This window comes from Heterodontus francisci, chromosome 31, assembly GCF_036365525.1.
Source record: "Heterodontus francisci isolate sHetFra1 chromosome 31, sHetFra1.hap1, whole genome shotgun sequence".
NCBI lineage: Eukaryota > Metazoa > Chordata > Chondrichthyes > Heterodontiformes > Heterodontidae > Heterodontus > Heterodontus francisci.
The window spans coordinates 13,165,846-13,192,692 of record NC_090401.1 but is presented as its reverse complement, the minus strand read 5'-3'; the positions used below and the strand labels follow the sequence as shown (position 1 = coordinate 13,192,692).

At 43.7% G+C, this 26,847-nt stretch overlaps 1 protein-coding gene across 1 annotated transcript in view; it reads left to right on the top strand.

Moving 5' to 3' along the window:
- LOC137347073 (adhesion G protein-coupled receptor B2-like) overlaps positions 1-26,847 on the top strand; it is a 1,240,702-nt gene that overhangs the window by 756,935 nt on the left and 456,920 nt on the right. The window contains exon 14 of the mRNA XM_068011112.1: positions 9,753-9,828. Within this exon, the coding sequence (XP_067867213.1) occupies positions 9,753-9,828 (76 nt within the window). The remainder of the gene's footprint in view (positions 1-9,752; positions 9,829-26,847) is intronic.

The window sequence follows — 26,847 nt, the reverse complement described above, 5'->3', positions numbered from 1 at the left end:
GGGACGATGTCGTGCCCTCCTTCTGATGGGTCACCCCAAGCTGCCGATACCTGCGAGGAAGCAGAACTGATAGCATTTGTTAGGTTCTGACAATATTCTAGTAGAGCGTCACTCATCAGGTTACAATCAGCTTTTCGCAAATCAATTGTTCCCGGAAGAGACATGGGTCTCCCTGGTATTATTTCAAATGGACTCAGGCCCATAGTTCTGTTCGGAGTCGCTCTAATACTGCACAGAACTATCGGCAACGCCTGAGGCCATGGTATTCCTTCCTGGTGATACTTAGATAGTCTTTGTTTTAGGGTCTGGTTCATTCGCTCCGCTTGGCCCGAGGACTGTGGGTGGTGACGACAGTGTAAATCCCACGTAATGTTCAGTAGCCGACAGACTTCCTGACAGACCGCGCCTGTAAAATGAGTCCCTTGGTCAGAATCAATGCTGACCGGTACTCCCCATCTGGGGATGTAGTCCTTACACAAGACCTTAGTAGTGTGATTGGCTGTGGCTCTTCTGGCTGGGACGGCCTCTCCCCATCTGGAAAATCTGTCGACAATGACGAGAATGCCGGTGTATCCCTGGCAAGGTGGGAGAGTGATATAGTCGACTTGCCAGCACTGGAATAGGCCGGCTGGAGCAGGAGCTCTTATTTGAGGCATTATAGTGGTGGGTCCTGGATTGTTTTTCTGACAGACCACACAGTGGTCAGCCACCAGCTGGGTGTGTTTTTTGAACCCCCGACCCCACCAGCTTTTCTGGAACCGAGCCGTAATCTGTTGAGGGGCCAGGTGCCCCCAGGAGTGAATCTGTTGGGCTAAAAAGGGCATCAGCGCCTGTGGCACGACTTGGTCTCTCGGTGTCCCTTTGCCTCCAGATGCCGTCTTCACATAGCTTGATCCCTGCTTCTATCCAGGTCCATTTTTCGTCTTTGGGGCACTCGCTCTGCATCACTTGTAGGTCTTGTGCCAAACTGGGTACATTCAATCTACATATTTGCATCCGTGCGTCCGGGGAGTCACCCTGCAAGGTGGCTCCCTTGGCTGCCTGGTCGGCTCGGGTGTTCCCCTGCGCCTCTATGGTATTATCCTTTGTATGGGCTTTACATTTCAGAATGGACACCTCTTGTGGTAATTGCATGGCCTCTAGCCAGTCTCGGACCTCTTTCCCGTTTCGGATAGGTGTACCAGTGGTGGTGAGAAATCCTCTTTTGCGCCACAGCTGACCAAAGTCGTGAGCAACTCCAAAGGCGTATCATGAGTCTGTATAAATATTAGCCGTCTTTCCCTCTGCTATCCGACATGCCTCCGACAGGGCCTGTAATTCGGCCTGTTGAGCTGACATCCCCGAGGGCAGACATCCCGTTGCCACAACTTCGTGTGGGGTTGTCACCGCCCATCCTGCTTTCTGGGTACCATTGTCAACAAAGGAGGAGCCGTCTGTAAAAAGGGTTAAATTCAGATTGTGCAATGCCTCCTCCGCCGCTAAGGTTACTTCCTCTGTCTCTCTCATAGCCTCCACGCAGTCATGCTCTCCCCCCTCTTGCTCCCCAGGCATTGGGAGCATAGTTGCTGGGTTTACCGGACTGGCTCGGATGAGATGGAGGTTGAGGGCCTCTAGGACCGTTGTCCATCGGGTCCATCTGGCTGCTGTCACTTGGGATACTCTATTCATGGACAGCAATGTGTGAACGGTGTGCGGACACTTGACTGTTAGCTTTTGATCCAATACCAGACCTGCAGTAGCCATCCCAGCTTTGCATTGGCTTCCATGGCCCTTAGGTAACTGCCCCATCCTAGGGCCACAGTGTCTAGTTTTCTCGAATAGTATCCAATAGGTCTCTGTTGGTCCCCATGCTCCTGTGTCAATATGGTGGTCATGTATCCCTCTTTTTCATGTACAAACAGGGTAAACGGTTTCCCGTTGTCAGGGATTCCCAGTGCCGGCACCGAACACAAGGCCTTCTTTAAATTCTCGAAGGCCTCTTGTTGGTCTCTCGTAAGGGTGACTGCTTCCTTCGAGGCCCGCTTCCCTTTCAAGAGATCATTAAACGGTTAAGCCAGTTGTGTGTAGGAGTCGATCCAATTTCTGTTGAAGTTACACAAACCCAAAAAGGACCTAATCTCCTGGATAGTGGTGGGCTGTTTGGCAGCCTGGATGGCTGTGGTCCTGTCCTGGGTAAGTTCCGTCTTCCCTTTCGAAATCATTTGTCCCAGGTACACGACCTCTTCTTGGGCTATTTGCGCTTTGTTGATACTGGCCTTGTGTCCTCTCCGATGAAGGTGGTTCAGCAGGGTACGCAGATCTTGTTCGTGTTGTTCTTCCATTTCAGAGGCTAACAGGATGTCGTCCACGTACTGGATGACCATGGAGTGCATGGGAGGTAACTCCCTCAAATGATTTTGTAGGGCCATATGAAATGAAATGTAGGGCTGTTGTGGAAACCCTGTGGCAGCTGGGTCCAGGTATACTGTTGTTGTTGAACGGTAAAGGCGAACCACGGTTGGACCTCGGGTGCCAGTGGCACCAACCAAAATCCATTGGCCATGTCGATAACAGAGAACCATTCATGTTTCAGCCTCAGGGCATTGAATACCGTGGAGGGGTCAGCTACCAGAGAAGCTTTTTGGTCAATACACTGGTTAGCCCTTCTATAGTCAACAGTAAGCCGCCAGGTCCTGTTTGGATTCCGTACTGGCCACACAGGGCTGTTGGAGGTACTGTGTGTTTTAGCCAGCACGCCTCGCTCCTCTAATTGTCTAATTACAGGTAAGATTCCTGCAATAGATGTTGGACTAATGTGATATTGTTTAGTACAGGGCGGAGTGGATCAATGGAGTAAACGTTGCTAGTTCCATTTGAAGTTGCCCACAATCGTTCTTATCCCGAGCCCATATTGGGTGCTCCCTCAGCTCCTCCTTCTTCAGACATCTGAGAGCCCATGTTACCTGGCTGCCTTCAAAATGCAACAAGGAGTTCAGCTGGGTAAGAACATCCATACCCAGCTGGGCCTGGTCCACTGGACCTATCCAGACTGGTGTAATCAATTTATGTGGACCAAGACCAATGCGTATGGCCTGAGTTTTCCTGATCACCACCCCATGGCCACCAGCCCCGTGGGCGGTCTTAACTTTACCGTCTATCAGTATAGAGTTCCTGTATCGTTGAGGTAGACACGTTAATTCGGCCCCGGTATCCAATCGGCAGTCTATATCTTGATCGCCCACCCTCGCGGTTATATACAATCCATCTCTTCATTGTTCTATTAGTGCCAGGAGGGGCACCGAAAGGGCGAGGGAGGGCTCCGCTAGTTTTTTGCCGCACCAAGTAACACCAGTATCTCCTTCCGTTGCTGGGGTGACAACTGTTTGAATTTTTCTGGGTCATTGTCCTCAGGGGAGGGACCTGGTCTTGGTGCCGGATTGTATCCGTGCCGTCCTCTTCCCCGTGCCTTCGCTCTACACATCTTAGCCCAATGGCCTTCCTTCCCACAGTAGTGGCGTGCCCCGGGTTGCCTATCTTGCACCTTATCAGGGCCTTTGGGTGTCCAAACCGCCTGCAAAGCTCGGAGCTTTGCTCCCATGTCCCTGTCCAACTGACTGCATCGATCAATCAACTGCGCGTCGGTTACTCTTGTGCCTTCCAACTCTGGTAAGGTTACCTTCAGAATGTTGGATAATTCTAGTTTTAGCCCCGCAAGAAAGGCAGACTTCAAAGGCACAAAACGGGTATCGTCCAGATCCTCTGGAGCAATGTCCGTTATCCCCGAGTGTTCCAGCCAAGCAGATCTAAACCTCTCTACATACTCCCGCACCTCTTCGGTACCTTTTTGCTGACAGGCTGTAATTTTATTCCAATCCGTCTTTGCGGGACAGAATGCTCGCAGCCACTGACTATTCGCAGCCCATCCGGCATCTAGTTGTTGCTCGTCCTCGCCCAAAGCAGTTTGCACCTCTCTGTTCAGTCTTTGCCCTGCTCGCCCCGGCACCATCACAGTCAAAATCTGTACCCCGTCCCATGGGTGGAGGTGGTAAATTCCCTTCAGACGTTCCAACTGTTCTCACGTCTTCTGACCCCCCTTTTTCGGGTCAGGCAATTCTTTGGACCATTTATCAATTTTCTCAGGATCCGCTGGGACATGCATCCAATAAGTGTGCTCAGACGTGATCACCTCGTTACTATCTTCTTTTCCTGCTTGATCTTAACGCGTTTCTGTTTAAGTGGGGGGTGGTGGTGAGCTGCGCAAAAGGAAACTCATCATCAGTATCACTTTCTTCGCTGGAGGCCTCAACCTCCTCTATACCGGCTTCACGCCGTTGCATTTTTCGTAGTTCTTTTAGTAACGACTCCAGATTCGGGTACAGGCGAAACGGTTGTGGTCGGCGGGGTCCGCAGGGCGGTCCCGGTCCCTTCGGTTGCGTTGCCTGTGCTTCTCGTAATTGTTTTTTAAGTTCTTTATTTTTGGTTTCCAACCTTGCTTTTTCAGTTTCTAATTTTTCTAATTTAAGCTTTTCCTTTCTCAGTTGTTCGCAGACCACCTTCAGTTGGTCCTTAGCATTAGTCAGGTCGCGGTCGTGTTGAGACAGTTGAGCTTGTTGGATAATTTCATTACGCTGTCGGATCTGGCTCATTACGGCTAAGGACCATTGGATCTGTTCTTTATCCTTTAAACGGGTTGTTTTTCCCCAAACTCTCTTTATATCTTCCAGGGACCACTGTCCCTTGGAGGCACTGTATTTCTGTTCAATTTCAGTACAGGTTTTAGCCAAATTAAACTGTTGCGCTATATATCCTTTTAACTGCCGAAGAATTTCATCTTAGGAAACGTCTGACGGGTCCCGCCAACCTTTTACGATGATTGGCAACTGTCGGTTTCCTTCGTCAGTCATTGTACCAATTTTGTGTGGGGGAGGGGGTCTCGAGCCGTGGGGCTTCTTATACAGATGCCGTGGAGCTTTTCAGCCGGGCTGGTGTATTACCATCGAACACCGCCGATTTAGACGTCTATAAAGGGGGTCTCGAGCCTCGGAAGAGTTCGGGATCGCGTGGTGGAGTACTGAAACTAGACAAGGGCCGAGGACTTTTTAAAGTAGGGAGGAGTCCTTCCCTCCGGGGGCCGATATAGGTCCGATATCCAGGGCTTCAGTCTTTATCCTCCAGCGATCCTGCCAACTACGCCAAGTTGTTGGATCCCATCAGTTACAAAGAGAAACGAAGTCCGACCGTAACTTTTAGAAACTTTATTCCAGTATATGGTTGTTACATTCCAAGGTTACAAAAAAACAAAAAGCAAAACAAAAGAACAAAACAAAAGAACATGTGCTCACTACAGCAAGCCTTTCTTATAGTTATTCAAACAAAACTAGTAATGCACCCCCCTCCCCCCGCCTTGTTTCTGAGTGGTTTCAGACTTCTATTATCAGTGCATGATTGGTTCATTCGTCCCAGCATTTTATTCTTGCATCGTATTTCAATAGTTTCACATCCCCCCTCCTTGAACTGTTAGGCTGATTATTAAACAATAGGCTACTATTAAGCTATCTGCAGCTGTCCTGCTGGCTTCTGCTTGTTATTTTTTATAAATTGGCTCCACAACTGCACAGTTAGTTTGTTAGCTGATTAGCTTACTTTTGATCTGTCCCGACAGGGTCTTCATGACATATTAAATATTATTTATTCGTAATTCTCAATTGTCTTGATTTGAATTCTGTATTCCTTTCACTTTAATTTTACTCCCTCTGACTGCGAATAGTGTGTTTGGTTCTATCATGATTATTTTAAAGTTAGTTTCTTTATGGAATATGTGTCAATGCCTTGATGATAAAAAAGTTGTCTCATTGTACTAGCTGCATTAACTATTTCATGTTGTCCTCTTATCAAGTAGCTGAGCCCCATTCTTCAGTGCAGGTTTGCCACACATTTCCACATGTTAGTTACTTCACACATGACAAATCAAATCGGTTAAAAATGGTATCCCAATATTGTGCCATATGTGCCATCTGATACAAGCCATTTTTGTGCTTTCAGGAATTTTATCAAAGGATCAAGGGGAGGTTTCTGTCTGAGATCTTTGCTTATCTCCCCCTGCGTAGTCCCAATGCCTCAGCTGGTGGCCAAACTATCAAATGTGTTTTTTTTTAAATGTTCATAGGCAAGGATACAAATATCTCTAAGAAAAAGCTATCAATTACAATTCTCAACAGCACTTCCCTAACTCTTACTAAAATATATATGGATACCAGGTTGATATATTACATTGAATTACACCTGGGTGATTTTCCCAATTCCCAGTTGGTGGTGTGATTTTTCCTGTCTCTATCCCTTATCCTTCATCAATTCCTCTCATTCAATTGAACACATCCCATGCATCATTATTCTGTTTCATTCATGTGCCCTGGAGGAAATTTACAGTCCAGTACAATATTCTCATAAAATCTTTAAAATGGAAATCAATATTCCCACTTGATTCCAGGCATTTACACATTTTGTCTTGCATCTGACTTTTTATCATTTCACAGTTGTCCCAAATTCAAGTCAGTGTTGATTCGCCGACATGTTCAATTAATTTCCCCCCAAAAGAAACTTTTTTTTTGATACTCAGGAACCACTTAGATGGCTTTACTGCATTTCCTTTTTTTTTGGTTTCTTTAAAATGAAAATGTGATTATCCCCTTAAATTTCAGGTAAATTTGCCCTTTGACTGCTTGAAATGGCTACTCATATGAATTTTATTTTATCAATAATTCCAATATATAAATTTACACTCCGTAATGCAGAAGTGGTTACGTGGCAAACAAATAAAACAGAAGTCAGCAGAAGGGTTTAACGTCTCTGCTTGTTTTCAAGATGCATGTAATTGCGTCACTTTACATAGCTTTTCTCCCTCTTCGAAGACAAATCAAACAAATTAAAACTGTTTTCCCAAGGCTTGAAGCCCTTTTTAAACTTGCACAAGTTTTTTTAATCCTTAAGAATCTCATTCATAACATTATCATTTCAAAGGAAAAACATTCTCAACAGAGAAGTCAGCATTTTATATTAAACTCCAATTGTTTCCAAACCTTTTAACATCTTTTTGTAAGAGGTTTCGAACCCAAGGATTTTTTTTTTGGAGCAACCAAGATGAATTAACACACAGTATCACCTCAAATATCTCAAAGTTCAATTCACACCATAAAACATCTCAAATTCAAAACATCCAAGCTTTCGATGTTTGAGCCTTATTATCCAGAATTAAGGGCCCCCCAAACCTTACCAATGAAATCAAATTTTCACAACTTAACAGGTTGATTAACCTGAATAATTTCAATTTTAATTCAGACCAATACTTATTAACTAAATACTAAGCAGAATAGTATGTGTTTTTTAAGAAAAGATAAATTACTTCATTTTTTCTTGTTCTTTTTTCAGGCACCTTTCCAAATGACTGTAATAAAACTGAAGAAAAATAAAAATAAAATAAAAATTTAACTTTCACAGTTACATAGCACCTTCTACATCAAAAGAGTTAAAAAGGGTGGAGCTTCTCACAGCTTGTGAGCTCTGAAACATTCACATCAGCTTCTTACAGAGACAACACTGCAACTTTGCAGCCCTTTAAAGTAGAAAAGGGGACAGAATCTTTCCCATATCTCCTTTATTTATCCTTTACTCCCTTAAACCAACTTTCAGTCCCCGATGTTTGCTACTCAAGCTCATTTTGAAAAACAGTCAGTAAGCCAAGTCTTTAAACTGTAAAAAAAAAAGCAATAGCAGTTTTTAAACTTTAGACCGATTGAAGCAAAGTGTTCTGAAAAGTTCAGATTGGATTTCTGCCAGATGGCTTCAAGGCTGAAGCTTATCTCTTACAAACTGTTTATTGGCTTCTCATAGTTGCAAAATTAATGTTTAAATAAAAATAAAAACCCACACCAGCATCTTTAATTTAAAGTGTGATTCAGTTTTTATATTTTTCCAATTCTGGGTGCAAAATCTTAACTGGAAGTAAACAGGCTCACATTCACACTTCCATACTTTCATGCGACTTAGATACCACTAACATTAAAGAAAATACTACAAAGGGTGAAACGGCTTTTAGTTCTGTGCACAGAACAGAAAAGCTGACAAACACACATTGTTTTTTAAAAGCAAACCTTCAAACAAAAGAAATACTGTCATTCACAAACCGGGAATTCCCTTACACCATTCACATACACAGAAACTGCACCATTTTTTTTCTCACAGCAGCCCTTTTAACTTATTTATTTTCTTCCTAACCCTGGTCCCCCAACTCTCCTCACCAGCATTCAGATGATAATATGCTGCTGTTTTAACAAAGCATTTGTACACCGGTTACATAGCTCCAACTCTTGGACCCGTTGATAAGCCAGAAGGTTCCTTCCCTTCTCGACTTTCAACTTTTTCTGACCTACCCTACCTTGAATAAACTCTGTGACTTCCCTATATGGCTTCCAATTGCCAACATTCAGGCATCCAGCCATTAACTTCCGTACTTCATTGATGGGGAACTTATCTAATTTCTCCTCGAAGACCTGTTTGACGTGTTTAGACAACATGACCATACTATATCTATTCTATTGTAAGTGCCTTTAATCACTGGTGGGTCTGTTAGGGTCCTTACACTCCAATAAGGTTCCCCTCCTGAGATGCATGTTGGCCGAACTCGCTAATCTTGAGATTCTTTCTTTCTCTCAAAAAGAGTTCATAACCTAGCCACATCCCATCTGGGTCGCCACTGTAAGCTGTAATCTGTAAACTGTAAGGAGTTAACCCCTTACTCAGAATGGGTTCGGATGTGACAAAAGTTCAGTTGTGAAACTACTTTATTGAAACAAAGTCAGATTACGTTTATTAAGTTTTACTCAAATTAAAGTAATAAACTCGGGCAGTGATTTACAGTCTAACATAGGCTATATACTTCCCCTATTAGTCCTGGACAGAGAACGCACTTCTTGTCTTGCGCTTTTGGTCTTCAGTCTTCAGATTTCTCTCTCTCTCCTTGACTTTTTGTTTCTTGTCTTCTCTGCCATGCGGGCTCGATTGGGAGGGTCTCCATTATCCTGGTTCTTATCTAATGAACCCTTCCCGTGTCCAGTCATTCTCATCCCTATGGTGATTCACCAGAGCAGAAGGACACATTCCCTATGATGACTTCATCATTCTTCATCGCAGTATCAGTACATTCCTTCAGTCGCTTACCTAAGCTCCAGGAGTCTTTAGAAAAACAAATAGAAAGGTCATCAACCTGAAACACTAACTCTGTTTTTCTCTCCACAGCTGCTGCCTGACCTGCTGTGTATTTCCAACATTTTCTGTTTTTGTTTCATTCCCATAATTGTTGTACTTCATCTTGAATGAGCCCAAATTTCACAAAGCTATTTTCAGTTTATAATAGGATTTAGAAAATCAAAAGATAGTGAGTATTTTTTGAACTTCCAGCATGTTACTCATTGGCATTTTGGGCTTTTGTGAATATGTTTGACTTCAAATTCTTGAACTTCCTCCCTCAGCACCCTGCCAGAGAGCATAGCAGTCTCATGCTACAAATCTATCTGACTGGTTGTCTCTCACAGATGGATTTTCTATGGTCTCAATAGTGCTACACAGATAATTTATAAATGATCCTTATCTAAATGTGTGGTTCAGCAATGTTCCACTGTGTTGAGGTAGGTATATAAGCAATATTTTTGCTTCCTAATGCGTTGGATTAAAAATCCAGAAGTAATTGTCTCACTGTGTTGTTTTTCAATGCATTTCAGAAACAGATGACTCAACCTATTATGTCATCGGAGCTGTGCTATACCGGACGCTGGGTCTCATCTTACCTGTTGCAAAGTAAGTGGGTAGTGTCTACATTCCATGAACCCTTGAATGAATCAAAGATACGCACTGGCCAACAGTGACACATGATAAACATCCCCACACATAAGTGTAAGATTTAAGTTCAGCAGTCACAGATACTCAAAGAAGGGGGTCGAGTTCATAATGTGGTTTTAAAATAGCTCATTAAGAAGCCACAGGTTAAATATAATGTATATTAAGAAGTAGCAGTTTAAATATGATGATGCCTAAGCTAAATAGACAGAAAAGACATATGACCCATAACAGATTGAATGGATTACTGATCCCAGATCAGACAGTAGGGCAGAATGGTATTGGCAATCTCCCTGACAGATGAGGCAGGCAAGGTGTAAGTGGTCTCTTTGGTGCTCGGAATCCTCAGTCTTCTTGCACTAACCAAAGTGTTATGCCCGAGCCAGTATGGATCCACCTTGAGAAGCTCTTGTCCATCCAAAGAAGACCCCACCCCCCCCACCTCGTTTCTCTTCTGAGCACTTGTTTATATACTTCATTTCTGGTGGCTGGTGGGTGTACCATGTCAATCATATTCAAGATAATCCCTCCCATGGAGTCATCTTGTGGCTCATTGCTTGCTAGGATATTCTGTTTAACCTTTATTCATGAGATCCAACCTTATCAGCTTTAGGAATGTCTTGTTTCGGTGCCTGTGCTAGAATCATTTCCTTGGCAGAGATAACAAGCTTACGCTGTCCTAGCTGCCTGCCAGAGGATCTTTCTTAACAGAGAGAGAGAGAATCACAATACTATGTCTATTAATTCCATAAGAATTCTATATTATTCTGAAAAGTATCATTTTAAAGGTCCCATTTCTTACATAAGGCTGAGCAGATCACTGGTTACTTACAGTAACACTCGCAGAGAGGTTAGTTATATATCAGTATTGGTCAGAATATGCCACATGTTTATACCATGCAATCTTTAAACAAATATGCATTACATGTGACAGTATCTAAAATGCCTCCAGTTCTTAGACCACATTAATGGTCTGATAGAAATTACGAGTGCTGGAAAAATATTGAAAATTTCTCTGCTGTTTTTGGAGTAGAAGATTTTAAATCCCCTTAAAATTATTTCTGATTTGAGCTTTAACAAGATCAAACTACTCCTAAATGAGGAACCTGAAATTGGCAAGCTTCCTAACAGGTTCCAAAGGATCAGGCTCTGCAGGAAAGCAGAGAAGAAAGATTTTAGCTGTTATACACTGAGGGCATTGAGGTAGAGGGATAAACAGACTAGAGATAGAGATTAAGGTAGAAAGGCTAGAACATTGGAGCAGGAGTAGAAAATACACCAGTGTTTCTTTCACCATTTCTTTCTTTTTCATTCTCATTAAACCTGTTAAGTTCCAATGGATTTCATGCCAAGTGCAGTTTTCAAGCCTTGTTATTTTCCTCAGTACTTGCAAAAAATGAAGCAAGTAGACAATACTACATGAGTATGCAAGCACGAGTTGACATTTAAACATCAAGTGGAACTGACCACATAACACAAGACCAGTCAGGCCCATTAGGTTTAGCCCATTTACCTGCATAGCAACTAATGCACTCCAAATAAACTCATTTATTTTGTGGTAAGATGTTCCAACATGTTAAGGCGCTATGTCTTTCTTTTCATTATTAGTATACTAATTATACATTGGTTTAACTTTTGTGAGATATTCTTAAGAACAAGCTGGTCACAAAATCTTTAATCTGTCTCCCCCTTTTCCGACTATGTCAAGTTAATTCACCGACCATATATCAACACCATTTAATTGCATGTATTTTTTTATTCATTCATGGGATGTGGGCATCGCTGGCAAGGCCAGCATTTATTGCTCATCCCTAATTACCCTTGAAAAGGTGATGGTGAACTGCCATCTTAAACCGCTGCAATCCTTGTGGTGTAGGTACACCTACGGTCCTGTTAGGGCAGGAGTTTCAGGATTTTAACCCAGCGACTTGAAGAAATGGTGATATGTTTCCAAGTCAGGATGATGTGTGACTTGGAGGGGAATATACAGGTGGTAGGGTTCCCATAGTCCTGCTGCCCTTGTCCTTTGAGGTAATAGAAGTTGTGGTTTAGAAGGTGCTGTTGAAGGAGTCTTGGTGAGTTGCCGCAGTGCATCTCATGACAGAGGAAGTGAATGTTTAAGGTGATGAATGGGGTGCCAATCAAGTGGACTGCTTTGTTCTGGATGGTGTCAAGCTTCTTCAGTGTTACTGGAGCTTCACTCATCCAGGCAAGTGGGGAGTATTCCATCACACTCCTGACTTGTGCCTTGTAGATAGTGGACAGGCTTTGGACTGTCAGGAGGTGAGTTACTCACCACAGAATTCCCAGCCTCTGACCTGTTTTTGTAGCCAAATATTTATATGGCTAGTCTAGTTAAGTTTCTGATTGATGGTAACCCCCAGGATATTGATGATGGGGAATTCATCAATTGTAATGCTGTTGAGTGCCAAGGGGAGATGGTTAGATTCTTTCCTGCTGGAGATGATCATTTCCTGGCACTTGTATGATATGAATGTTGTCCAGGGTCTTTCTGCATGTGGGCAAGGACTGCTTTATTATCTGAGGAGTTACTAATGGCACTGAACACTGTGCAATCATCAGCGGACATCCTCACATCTGACCTTTTGATGGAGGGAAGGTCATTGGTAAAGCAGCTGCAGTTGGTTGGGCCTAGGAAACTGCCCTGAGTAATTCCTGTAGCAATGTCCTGGGGCTTAGATGATTGGCCTCCAAGAGCCACAACTATCTTCCTTTGTGCAAGGAATGCTTCCGGCCTGCAGAGAGCTCACCACCAACCCCTGTTAAGGGCAGTCACTCCCACCTCACCTCTTGAATTCAGCTCTTTTGTTCATTTTTAGACCAAGACTGTAATGAGGTGTGGAGCCACTCAGTCCTGGTGGAACCAAAACTGAGGATCAGTGAGCATAGAGTCATAGACAGATACAGCACTGAAACAGATCCTTCAGCCCACCGACTCTGTGTCAACCAACAACCACCATTTATACTAATCCTACATTAATCCCATATTCCCTACCATATCCCCACCATTCTCCTACCACCTTCCTACACTAGGGGCAATTTACAATGGCCAATTTTCCTATCAACCTGCAAGTCTTTGGCTGTGGGAGGAAACTGGAGCACCCGGCAGAAACCACACGGTCACAAGGAGAACTTGCAAACTCCGCAGGGGCAGTACCCAGAACTGAACCCGGGTCGCTGGAGCTGTGAGGCTGCGGTGCTAAACACTGCACCATAGTGCCGCCCTGCTAACCACTGCGCCACTGTGCTGCCCGGCACAGCATGTTTTTGCTGTGTAAGTGCCACTTAATAGCACTGTCAATGATACCCTCCATCACATTGCTGATGATTGGGAGTAAACTGATGGGGCGGTAATTGGTCAGATTGGATTTGTCCTGCTTTTTGTAGAGAGGGCATACTTGGGCATTTTTCCACATTTTCGGGTAGATGCCTGTGTTGTAGCTGTCCTGAAATTGTTTGGCTTGGAGCAGGGCTTGTTCTGGAGCACAAGTCATCAGCACTACAGCCGGGAAGTAATCGGGGCCTAAAGCCTTTTCTGTGTTCAGTGTACTCAGCAGTTTCTTAATATCACTGGAGTAAATCTAATTGGCTGAAGACTGGTATCTGTGATGCTGGGGACCACAGGAAGAGTCCAAGATGGATTATCCACTCGGCTGTTCTGGCTGAAGATAGCTGCAAAGGCTTCAGTCTTGTATTTTACACTGACATGCTGGGCTCTGCCAACATTCAGGTTAAGGATATTTGTGGAGCCTCCTCCTCCTCTTTGTTGTTTAATTGTCCACCACCAGTCATGACTGGATGTGGCAGGACTGCAGAGCTTTGATCTGATCAATTGATTGTGGGAAGGATTAGCTCTGTCTATAGCATGCTGCTTCCACTTTTTAGCATGTTTGTAGTCCTGTCTTGTATCTTCATCAGGTTGGTGCCTCATTTTTAGGTATGTCTCATGTTGCTCCCAGCATGCTCTCCTACACTCATTGAATCAGCGTTGGTCCCTTAACTTGATGGTAACGGTAGAGTGAGGGATATGCCAGGCCATGAGGCTACAAATTGTGGTGAAATGCAATTCTGCTGCTGCTGATGGCCCTCTGCACCTCATGGCTGCCTAGTTTTGTGATAGCACATGTTAAAGAAAGGTGAGGTGACAGTGACTTCCCTTGACATCAAGGCAGCATTTGACTGAGTATGGCATCAAGGAGTCCTAGCAAAACTGGAATCAATGGGAATCAGAGGAAATGTTCAGCAGCATTCGCGACTCATCAGATACTGAAGCAGCCTGTGTTCAGACGCAGAAAGCCCTGGACAACATCCAGGCTTGGGCTGATAAGTGGCAAGTAACAGTCACACCACACAAGTGCCAGGCAATGCCCATCTCCAACAAGAGAAAATCTAACTAGCTCCCCTTGATGTTCAATGGCATTACCATCACTGAATCCCTCACTATCAACATCCTGGGAGTCACAGCTGAGTAGAAACTGAACTGAGCCAGCCACATAAATACTGTGGCTACAAGAGCAGGTCAGAGGCTGGGAATTCTGCGGCAAGTAACTCACCTCCTGTCTTCTCAATGCCTGGCTGCCTTCTACAAGGCACAAGGCAGGAGTGTGATGGAATACTCTCCACTTGCTGGATGGGTGCAACTCCAGCAACACTCGAAACTTTACACCATCCAGGATAAAGCAGCCTGCTTGATTTTCACCCCAGCCAGCACCTTCAACATTTACTCCCTTCACCACCAACGCACAGTGTAAGCAGTGTGTACCATCTACAAGATGCACTTCAGTAACTCACCAAGGCTCCTTCGACAGCACCTTCCAAACCTGTGACCTCTACCACCTAGAAGGACAAGGGCAAGTTGCCCTCCAAGCCACACACCATCCTGACTTGGAACTATATTGTCATTCCTTCACTGTTGATGGATCAAAATCTTGGAACTCCCTCCCCAACAGCACAGTACCTACACCCCAAGACTTGTAGCAGATCAAGAAGGGAGCTCACCACCTTCTCAAGGGCAATTAGGGAAGGGCAATAAATGCTGGCCTAGCCAGTGACGCCCACATCCCATGAACAAATAAAATATAAATCCTAACAGCATTTAATCTACTTTTGATGTTTAATTTTAACTTGGACCAAAAATTCCGAGCGCTCTGCCATGCCGTTGAATGTGTGGCAAGGCAGAACTTCCAGAGCCACTGAGACCTGACAATTTCCCTGTCCCAAATCCCAGGGACTGTTCATTTTCAGAATGAAGGCAGGTGGCATGTGCTTGTGGAGATGCAACAGAGGTTCCCACCCTGTTGAGCAGGTAGTAGTTAGAACAGCCTCTTGCCATTCCAACATGGGAACTTGAGGCTGGTTATGGGACAAAAAGAAATACAGGATGTATTGAAAGAGAACAAAGGGCCAATATTCTAAAAGTAATTGATGCCTTCCCAGATCAATTTACCTTTGTTTCAGTATTGAGCCTTGTGAAGCTTGGTACGAAAGCTGAGGCAGCCCTCAACTAGTGTAGGCTTCCCTCCACCCTGTTGGGTGCTACATTGGTGAAATTCCTAGGGTAGCTTCGGAACACCTTCAGACACTCCCTGAAAGATTACTGTACATGCTGTGAGTGTGGTGCTTTCTTGCCCTTTTCAGCCACCGAATTTCAGACTCATCCATACTTACGCAGCTGCCTACCTCCTGTTAATTTTGATTGATATTTTTCAAGCACTATTGTACAATTAAATGTAGATCACAGTGAGAATAAGTAAGCAAAAGCTTTGGTTGGCAATTCAAATAAATAGTTGACTATTTAAAAAATGAAATTATTCAGTTTTTAAAAACGGAACTTAATCTTCTTTGGTAAGTGAAATGTAGGCCGGAATTTTAGGGCCCCCCAACAAGCGGGCTGGTGGCAGTGGGGGCATAACATTGAGTGGGAGGCGGGATGGGCCATTCCTGACCCCCTCCCACCTCCACTGCAATTTTACGCAGGGCAGCAGCGGCGGTGGCGAGTAACGGCCCGCCCGCCCCAGGCCAATCAAGGCCTTTAAGTGGCCAATTAACTGCCACTTAAGGGCCTCCTCCCACTACCACAGGTATTTTACCCTCGGCGGGGGGGGGGCAGCAAAGGCCCTAAGAACCCCTCTTAAAACCCCTGGTAACACCAGGCAGCCTTCTTGTGGACTGGAGAGGGGTGCCCACCTGATCGGGCACCCTGTGCCCCATGGAGGGCCATCCCCGAAGCCCCAACTGCCCCCAACGCACAACACTCCCCCTGCCCCCCAAATCGACCCCCCTCACCTCACTGGAGCCCAGCCAATTGTCCCCGGCGGGGCCCCAATAACTTACTTAGTTCCAGGGCCGTCCTTCCTCTTGCTTCTGTTGACTGGGTGTAGTCCTAGCAGTGGCCACTGCTCCCGGTGGCACTGCTGGGACAAAGAGCTGCCTGCCCACCAATTGGTCGGCACCTCCATTAGGCAGGACTTCATGCCTCAGCAGGTGGATGTCCTGCCCAAGACCAGTTAAGGGCCTGGAGAGCGAAAAATCCCAGCCTGGCTCCCCAAGCCTGGTGGAGGTGGGCTCGCCACCAACTTTTCGGCTGGTGGGCAGGACTTCCCGCTCAATGTAAAATTCCGGTTGTAATTTCTAAAAAAAAGAAATAAAACGATCCCCTTACGTGTGAACGTAAGAATTATAGCTATGTGGGTATAGTGTTTAGCCACCTTTAACAATATTGATGAGAAACTGATTTTTACAGCTCTCTTCAGACCTAAAGTACCAAATTATATCCCCAAGCTCCAACATTTATAGCATATTCAAATCGGTGAAGGCAGAATGATTACACTGCTTCCAAAGCATTTCAAAATAAGAGCAAAGGGAATGGAATTATTTGATTTTCTTGGTGTTACTGCCAGTACAAAGAACCATCTTGCTCCACTTAATCAACGTAGACAGGGCGCAACATTGTGAATTTTGTTTTCACCAACAATAACTTATGTTTATACAGCACCTTTAACATAATAAAACATCCCAAGGCACTTCACAGGAGTGTTATAAAGCAAAATTAGACACCAAGCCACGTAAAGCAGATGGCCAAAAGCTTGGTCAAAGAGGTATGTTTTAAGGAACATCTTAAAGGAAGAAAAGGAGGTAGAAAGCCAGAGCAGTTTAGGAAGGGAATTCTGGAGCTTAGGGCCTAATCAGATAAGGTACAACTAACTACCAATGATGGAGCAACTAAAATTGGGGGGTTGCGCAAGAGGCCGGAATGGGAGGCGCACATATATCTCGGAGGGTGGAGGGTGTTACAGAGATTGGAGGGGCGAGGCCATGGAGGTATTTGAAACCAAGAATGAGAATTTTTAAATTGTGGCCAATAGAGGTCAGTGAGCACAGGGGTTATACAGTTTATGAGCAGAGAGCAAAGGGGATTAAGAAATTAGTATTCAGTGAATATCATTTATATTTCGAATTTCTCAAGTATAGGTGTAGTAAGAAACATTGTTGAAACATCTTAAAGCATTTCACACACAATGAATTACTTAAAATAAGGAAAGATTGGTAATGAAAATTGTTCAGACGTTTGGATAATCAAATCAGAAATAAAACAGGGCTGACTCATGCAGCATTCTAATTTCAGCAGATATTCTTGTCACAAATGACTTGGAAATTCTGTGGGAAATGGCATTAATTATTTTACAATACTGTATCTCCTATGCCATTACTCACATTGAATACTTTCACCCTATGATTTTTGTTCCTCTCATTCTGCCGCTCTGACCAACCTCTGTGTCTTTCTTTTCTTTTTCTTAACTAATCTCAAAGCTGATGTTTTGTATTTCACAGCAACTTCTGTCTGTCTTTCCCCTGATCTCCATTTCATTTTAGGTGCCCTCCTCTATCTTTCTTAGTTCTATGTCTCTCATCCCTTTCTGTCTCCTGGAGTCTCACTCCAGAGACTTGAGCACATAATCCAAGCTGATATTCTGTCTTTTGGATAAGACTTTATGTTAAGGCCATGTCTGCCTTCTCAGGTGAACATAGAAGATCCCAGGCACTATTCAAGGAAGAGCATGAGACTCCTTCCTGATGTCCTGACCAATATTTATCCCTCATCCAACACTACTAAAACAGCTTATCTGGTCATGACCTCATTGTTGTTTGTGAGAACTTACTTTGTGCAAATTGGCTGTTGCATTTCACTATATTAATGTGCTTTGCAACTGTGTTTAGATGCAACTCAGTTCAATTCACACTTTTTTAAGCTCTTTCCTAGAGATTATTTGTCTCTCTCTAAACCTTCGGCTTGTTTACCTCATCTCTAATCTTTTAATCTGTTTTATCGTTCTTGGGATTTGGTATCTGATCTTATGCATATATAATAAAAATAAATCCTTAAATTGATTTGTTTTTGCTGTGGCATTCCTTGTAATCACATTTTATTTAACACCCGTCATGTTTATCACTTTCTGTATATCTATTATTGCCTGCCCTATTCATATATCCAAATAAATGTAAATTATATATTTTCTTGCAGTGGTTGGGAGTCAAGTTTATAGTTTCATTTTCATTTAACATCACATACTAAAGTACTTATATAGAGTATATAGTGGAAGAGTTGAACAAAATAAGGTGGAGAAGATTCAAGAATATGCACCCCATATGACTCTTACACTATAGCTGACAGCATAAGAAAGGGTCAGTAAGCATACTCAATATATGGTTATACTCATTGAAACAAATCTCAATTGTCTTAAAGAAGTCTTTTAATCATCAGAACTCTATTGAAGAATCAAATAAAGCTTCCCAGTTGGTTCAGCTGGCAAAGTCAACACGGTTTTTTGAAAGGATCATGTTTGACAAATTTATTAGAGTTTTTTGAGGATGTAACTAGTGGGGTAGATGAAGGGGAACCAATAGATGGAGTATTCCTGGATTTCCAAAAGGCATTTGATAAGCTGCCACACAAAAGGTTAAGAGGCAAGACAAGGGTTGATGGAGTTGGGGATAATATTAGCATGGATCGAGGATTGGTTAATGGACAGGAAGCAAAGAGTAGGCATAAAGAGGCATTTTCAAGTTGGCAGGCTGTGACTAGTGGAGTCCCGCAAGGATCAGAGCTGGGACCTCAGTTGTTTACAATCTATATTAATGACTTAGACGAAAAGACAGAGAGTAATGTATCTAAGTTTGCTGATGATACAAAGGTAGATGGAAATGCAAGCTGTGAGGAGCACACAGAGAGGCTGCAAACAGATATAGACAGGTTAAGTGAATGGGCAACAAAGTGGCAGATGCAGTATAATGTAGGAATGTAGGGAAGTGTGAGGTTATTCACTTTGGTCATAAGAATAGCACAGCAGAATATTTTTTCAAAGGCGTGAAACTTCTAAATGTTTATGTTCAGAGGGACTTGAGTATACTCGTACAAGGAGCACAGAAAATTAGCATGCAGGTACAGCATGCAATTAGGAAGGCAAATGGCATATTGGCCTTTATTGCAAGGGGATTGGAGTACAGGGCTTTGGTGAGATGACACCTGGAATACTGGATGCCGTTTTGGACTCCATATTTAAGGAAAAACATACTTGCATTGGAGGCAGTACAGTGACGTTTCACTGGATTGGTCCCAGGGTTATTTTCTGATGACAGGCGAAGTAAATTGGGTCTATATTCTCTGGAGTTCAGAAGAATGAGAGGTGATCTCATTGAAATTTACAAGATTCTGAAGGGCTTGATAGGGTAGACACTGAGAGGTTGCTTCACTGGCTGGGGAATCTAAGACATGGGGGCACAGTCTCAGCATAAGTGGCCAATCATTTAGGAGCGAGATGAGGAGAAATTTCTTCACTAAAACGGTTGTGATCTTTTGGAATTCACTACCCTAGAGAATAACGGATGCTCCATTGTTGAATATATTTAAGGCTGGGAGAGATAGATAGATTAGATATCTCAGGGAATCAAGGGTTTTGGGAGTGGGCAGGAAAATGGTGTTGAAGCCCAAGATCATATTGAATAGCAGAGAAGGCGCAATGGGCCGTATGGGTCTACTCCTGCTCCTATTTCTTAGGTTCTGAAGGTAGTGAATGTATGATAGTGCCAGGTTTGATCAGCAGTCTGTTCTCCATTACCTGACCCAGGCCAGGATGGTACTGGAGACAACAGAACCAGCCTCACTGAGAGAAACTAACCAGAGTTCCAGCTCCTGCTATCATATGCGCCCTGCTAAAATTGCATGTGTGTGTTGATGTCAAATGAGGAAAGGATCAAGCTTGGTTATGTTTTTCCTACATTCACCATGTTGCCCACATCCAAGGAATGGCCATTTTGGCGAGGTGAGGAGTTAGGGGGATGGGGGAAAGAGGGAAATTCTGTATCTGTGGGACCAGTTCCTTGAAGGAGTCAAATTTTCAAAAGAAGAGGAGAGGAAGGGAGAAAATTTATAGAAAAGGGAAGATTTTATTCTGTTTTTTTCATATTTTGAGTTCAAAGGTTGGATGGTGAAGGTGTTATATATTGTTATATTATCTGTAAAGAGCTAGAAACTAACTATCTAGGAACTAATTGTTATGTGTAAGTGTTCCAGGGGGCCACATTCACGGCTGCACTGGAGAGTCAGGTGACACATCACACTACACCAGTCTACATGCAGTCCTTATCAAGCAACGTGGAAGCTGAATGAAATAAAGAGCTCCAGACTTACCAAATCTAAAGTGCAATTATTTCTAACTTGTGAGAACCAGAAGACATAATATGGTGGCAGCAGGTGTCTGTGAGTAGACCTAAAACATTTTAAAGGAATTTACTGCTGACTTAGATTGAAAAAAATTGACCAAAATTAGTGCCAGAAAGAGAGAAACTGAGTGAATCGTATGAAAACGAAATGACCACCGGCACCCCAATGAATGCACATCTACAGCACATAATGAATTGTGAAGCTGATTATGTCATAGAGGTATTTCAGAAATTTAAACAAAAGTATAGATTGACATTCAGTAGTTTTCTAAAAGGCACTAGCGACGAGGAGAGGGCCAGCTTTATTCTTCTGTGGGCAGGAGATAAAGAATTAAATTTGTTCAGTATCTGGAGCTGAGTGACAAGGACAGCAGAAACCCAGACAAAATTTTTGCAAAATTCAGCATCCATCTCCATGCCAAAATCAAATCATCGGAGTCACCAATATGAATTTCAAGGCCTTAGACAGGAATTAGGTGAGCCTATTGACAATTTTGTAACAAGACTGAAAAATGCAGCCAGAAAATGTAAATTTAAGGATGCAAATAAAAGGCTGAAAGATCAGTTAATTTGGGGTTCTGCACATCCTGAAGGACAAAAAGCTCGAACTGGAAAGGACAGTATCACAGGCTCTATACACTGCAAGAGCATATGAAGCCACGAGCAGACAAATAAAGATACCCAAACAGCTAGCCTTCAATTAAGCCAAGAAAAAGACGTGCAGGAGCTTTGGAGGACCACATGAATTTCACAGACAGAAATATATGGATCAATCTACAGAGCTTGCGGAAAGGCCAATCACTGGGAGATGTGCAGAACAACGGAAGAAGGTGGTAGATGAGTCGTCAGAGAGAGCAATGGGGTGAATGAGTAGGAAAAGAAACCAAACATCCATACCCTGGAAGATGACAATGAGTTTGAGAACATGATAGACATTGGAACCATACAGCTGCATGAAATGTCTGGATGCAACAGTTCCCAGAGGGAAAAAACACACATTCAGATCAGGAAGAGGGTGAGAAATAAGCCCACAATGAAAAATCTGAAGGTGAAGCTTGATACTGGAGCACAGAGTAACATCATCCCAATAGACATAGAGTCATATAGTAATTTACGATACAGAAGGAGGCCATTCAGCCTATCGATTCCATGCTGGCTCTCCACAGAGTATGCAGTCAGTCCCACTCCCTGGTTCGATCCCTGTAGCTCTGCAAGTCTATTTCCCTCAGGTGACCATCCAATTTCCTCTTGTAGTCATTGATCATCTCCGCTTTCACCACATTTGTGGGTGGCGAATTCCAGGTCATTAGCACCCGCTGCATAAAAAAGTGCTTCCAAATATTCCCCCTGCATCTTTTGCCCAAAACTTTCAATCTGTATCCCCTAGACCTTGTACCATTTGTTAATGGGACCAGTTTTTCCTTGTCTAACTTACCTAAGCCTGTCATAATCTTGTACACTTCTATTAAATTTCCCTCAATCTCCTTTGTTCTAATGAGAAAAACTCAGCATTCCAACCTCACCTTGAAACTAATTTCTCCCATCCCTGGAACCATTCTGGCAAATCTCCACAAAGCCCTCTCAAGGACCCTCACATCCTTCCTGAAGTGTGGTGACCAGAACTGGACACAATACTTCAGTTGGGGCCTAACCAGAGCTTTATAAAGGTTCAGCATAACTTTCCTGCTTTTGTACTCAATGCCTCTATTTACGAAGCCCAAGATCCCATATGCTTTTACTAATCACTCTCTCAATATGTCCTGCCACCTTCAAAGATCTATGCACATGCACCCCCAGGTCCCTCTGTTCCTGCACACTCTTTAGAACTGTGCCATTAAGTATATATTACCTCTCCCTATTCCTTCTGCAAAAATGCATCACCTCACACTTGTCAGTATCCAATTCAATCTGCCACCTCTCTGCCCATCTGCTAGCCTATCTATGTCCTGTTGCAGGTGTTTCATATCATCCTCATGGTTTCCCGCACGTCAAAGTTTGCAGTCATCAGCAAATTTTGAGACTCCACTCTGTATTCCAAGATCCAAGTCATTTATATATAGCAAAAAAAAAGTAGTGATCAGAGCGCTGACCCTTGGGGAACACCACTGTCTATCATGCTCCAGTTTGAAAAGCAACCATTTACTATGACTCACTGTTTTCTGTCCTTCAGCCAATGTTTTCTCCAATTGGAGACTGATCCTCCTAATCCACGAGCCTCAATTTTGTTAACCAGCCTTTTATGTGGCACCTTTATCAAATGTTTCCTTAAAATCCATATAAACAACATCCAATGCATACCTTTAATCAACTTTCTCTGTTACATCATCAAAACATTCAAGCATGATCTACCTTTTACAAAACCATGCTGGCTATCCTTAATTAACTTGAACTTCTCTAAATGTCTGTCGATGTTTTCCCTGATTATTGTTTCTAAAACCTTACCCACCACTAATGTTAAACTAACTGGCCTGTAGATTCTTGAATAAGAGTGACACATTTGCCACTCTCCAATCCTCTGGCACCTCCCCATATCCAGGTAAGACTGGAAGATTCTGGCAAGCCCTTCTGCTATCTCCAGCCTCACTTCCTTTAGCAACCTGGGATGCAAGCCATCCGGACCAGGTCCCCTAAGCATAGCCAGCCTTTTTAGTACCTCCCCTCTTTTGTATTTTGTATCCTATCCACTGCTGTACTCTCTCTGCACCTACTGATATTTTATAAGCCTCCATTTCCTTAGTGAACATTGATACAAAGTACTAATGAAGTACATTAGCCTTGCCCCCCGCCTCCAATTATATATTACCCTCTCTGTCCCTAATAAACTATACCAGAAGATCTTTCCTGAAAATTTGGAAGAAAATGGTTATCCAAGGAAAGGTGCTCTGAAACCAAACAACGTCATGCAAGCAGCATATGGGGGAACTGAGATTCGACAGTGAGGAACAACCCAAATCAGAGGAACACACAAAAGATGTTAACTGCATGTTCTATGGCACTGAACCAGATGGTCCTGCTATCCTGGGGTTGAGCATTTGTGAAGAGCTGCAGATTATCTCAGTAAACCATGAGGTTAAGGAGGTGAAACTGAGGATTGCAGATAGTACACCCATTGAAGAGCGCTCACCGATCAGAAGCAAAGAAGATCTGGTACAAATGTACCCAGAGTATTTTGCTGAGACTGTTGGATGCTTTGAAGATTTTGAGTATCACATCACTATTGACCCAGCGATAAAATCAGTGATTCATCCCCCACGTAAAGTACCAACGGAACTAAAAGACAAGGTTGAAAGAGAGCTCCAAGGGATGGATGAAAAGAAGAGTCACAGAGCCTACAGACTGGGTAAATTCCATCATGGTGAGAGAAATCAAATGGTGAGTCGAATGGACTGCTAAGAGTTTACCTGGATCCCAAAGATCTTAATCAAGCAAGAAAGGGCAATCACTACCGTATTCCAATACTGGGTGAGATCACACCAGCATTGGCAGGGGCAAAGGTTTTCAACAAACTTGATACCAGAATTGGCAACTGGAATGTGAAGCTTGATGAGGAATCTTCACTGTTTACACACACCATTTGGACGGTAAAAATTCCTGAGTCTATCTTTTGGCCTTAAAGTGAGCCAAGAAGTGTTCCAGCAGAAAGTAGAGGAGACATACTGAGGACGTAAAGGAGCAGTCAGCCTAGCTGATGATATCCAGATATATGGTGTAGACCAGGGTTGGCCAACCTTTTCACGTGGGGGGCCACATTACAATTTTTGTCTCAGATAGGGAGCCGGTGAGACAATTTCAGAAAGATAAAGGCATTAAAGGTGTATCTTGCTCTGAAGAAGCTTTAAATGAGAAGACCATTTATTGACGTACTATCTCTTCACTATGTTGGACACTGCTTTAGTAAGATACCTGGCATTTTTTTTGCTTGCACAAGTCGTCAATGTCGGCCCGCACAGCTGCTGTAGTGATGTGGAGTATGATGTAGGTGTCCATCTGTCAAGAATGATCTTGATCACTCTTTCTCTCTCTCTCTCGCTCTCTCTTCCCCTCCCTCTCTGTGTCCTCCTTCTCTGTCATCCCCCCTCTCTGTATTGTTCCCTTCCATCTCTGTGTCACCCCCCCATGTGTGTCATCCCCCCCTCTGTGTGTCGTTCCCCCCCCGTGTGTTGTCCCCCCTCAGAGTGTCACCCCCCTCTCTGTGTTGTCCCCCCCTTTCTGTGTCCTCTCTCTACCTCTGTCCCCCCCTCTGCCTCATCTCTCTCTCTCTGTCTCTCCCTCTCTCTCTGTTGCCTCTCTCTCTACCCCCTCTGTCTCTCTCTGCCCCCCTTTCTCTCTCTCTGCCCTCTTTCACTCTTTGCCCCCTTGCTCTCTGCCCACTCTCTCTTTCTCTGCCTCCCTCTGTCTCTCTCCCTGCACCCCCACCCCCCAGCACCCAACCCCCAACCTCCCTCTCTCTCTCTCTGAGCATTTCTGAGAGCAGGAACAGCCGTTTCTGAACTTCGGACACATTTGTGGTTTTCTGGCAGGCTTTTAAAAAAGATCGGAATCTGTAGGAAAACCCCAAAGCTGTCCCGACGGGTGCTGGGAACAGGAACAGCGGTTTCTGAACTTCGATCAAATTCGGCCAGAAAACGAGGAATCTGTATTAAGTTCGGACACCGCTGTTCCCGCTCTCAACACCTGTTAGCTGTTAATATGGAAAGGAGTATGAATGAGCATTAGATAAAGATCTGAGCTTAGAAATTCCAATTCAGCTGTGAAACGAACAGGCGATTTTTTTTTTAAAGCCAGTCTAGTTGGAAAGAAGAAGCCAATGGGAAATTTCTCATCCCTGAAATCACTAGTCAGGGACCCCTGGTGAGGATGAGGAATGGCCGGGAACAGTTTACATCCACAGGCCGGACGGAAACCTTTGATGGGCCAGATCCTGGCCCACAGGCTGTATGTTGGACAACCCTGGTGTAGACGGAAAAGAGCATGACTACTATCTACATAAAGCCATGAAGAGAACCAGGAAAACTGGGATCAAGCTAAATGCAGACAAATTCATTATGAAGATGACAGAATGCCAGTTCTTCGAAATGATGTGCACATTTGAGGGAGTCAAGCCAAGTCCTGAAAAAAATCTCAGCTATGATTGAGTTGGAAGCCCCAAGAGACAAGAAAGTAATGAGAAGTTTTGTTGGCTTGATCCAATACATTAGCTCCTTCATACCGCATATGGCAGAATACACAGAAAACCTGTGGGAGCTGATGAAAGAAGATGTAGAACATCAGTGGTCAGAGTCACACAACAGGAGTTTCAACAGACTCAAAAAGGTAGTATGCAAGGAGACAAGTCTGTCATACTGCGACAAAAAGAAACTTGTCACTCTGTAAGCAGATGCTTCTACAGAAGGACTGGTACAAAAGGGAAAGCCAATAGCATTCGCATCCAAAGCTCTAACCTCAGCTGAGACCAGATATGCCAACATAGAAACAGAGCTTTTGGCAGTCGTGCATAGATGTGAGAACTTACATACATATCTCTATGAGAGAATTTTCTTAGTGGAGAGTGATCATCATCCACTGGAGCTGATCTGTGACAAAAATTTATGTAAAACACCAGCAATACAGCACAGGTTACGCTTGAGGCTTCAGAGTTACAATTTCACTCTGAAATACAAGCCAGGAAGAGAAATGGTGCTGGAAGATACCCTATCTCGGTTGTCGCCACAGGAGAAACATGAGATAGAAGAACTTGGTATAAAGAATCATCACCTCGTGAATGTAACAGCACCAAAACTGAGTCAACTTAGAGATAAGACCAACAAAGATGAGGAGCTACAGATACTTTCTCAGCAAGTGACCCGGGGATGGCCTGATACAGTAGACACAGCCAGCAATGTGGCAGAACTGATCTAGCAGAGGTGACACTTCACGAGAAGATGGTGTTCTGCTGGTCGAATCCAGAATAATCATACCCAAACAGTGCATGAAGAACTTCTCCAGAAGATACATGAAGGTCACATGGCAGTGGAGAAATGTAAGCTCAGAGCCAGATTAGCTGTGTACTGGACAGGCATATACAAAGAAATCAAAAATATGGTGTCTACATGCAATATATGCCAGAAGTACAAAAACGGACAGCAGAAAGAGGAGATGATAGCTAATGAAGTATCACCCAGATCATGGCATACTGTACAAGCCAATTCATTCACACACAATCAAGAATGGTATCTCATAGTTGCAGACCCCATGATGTCT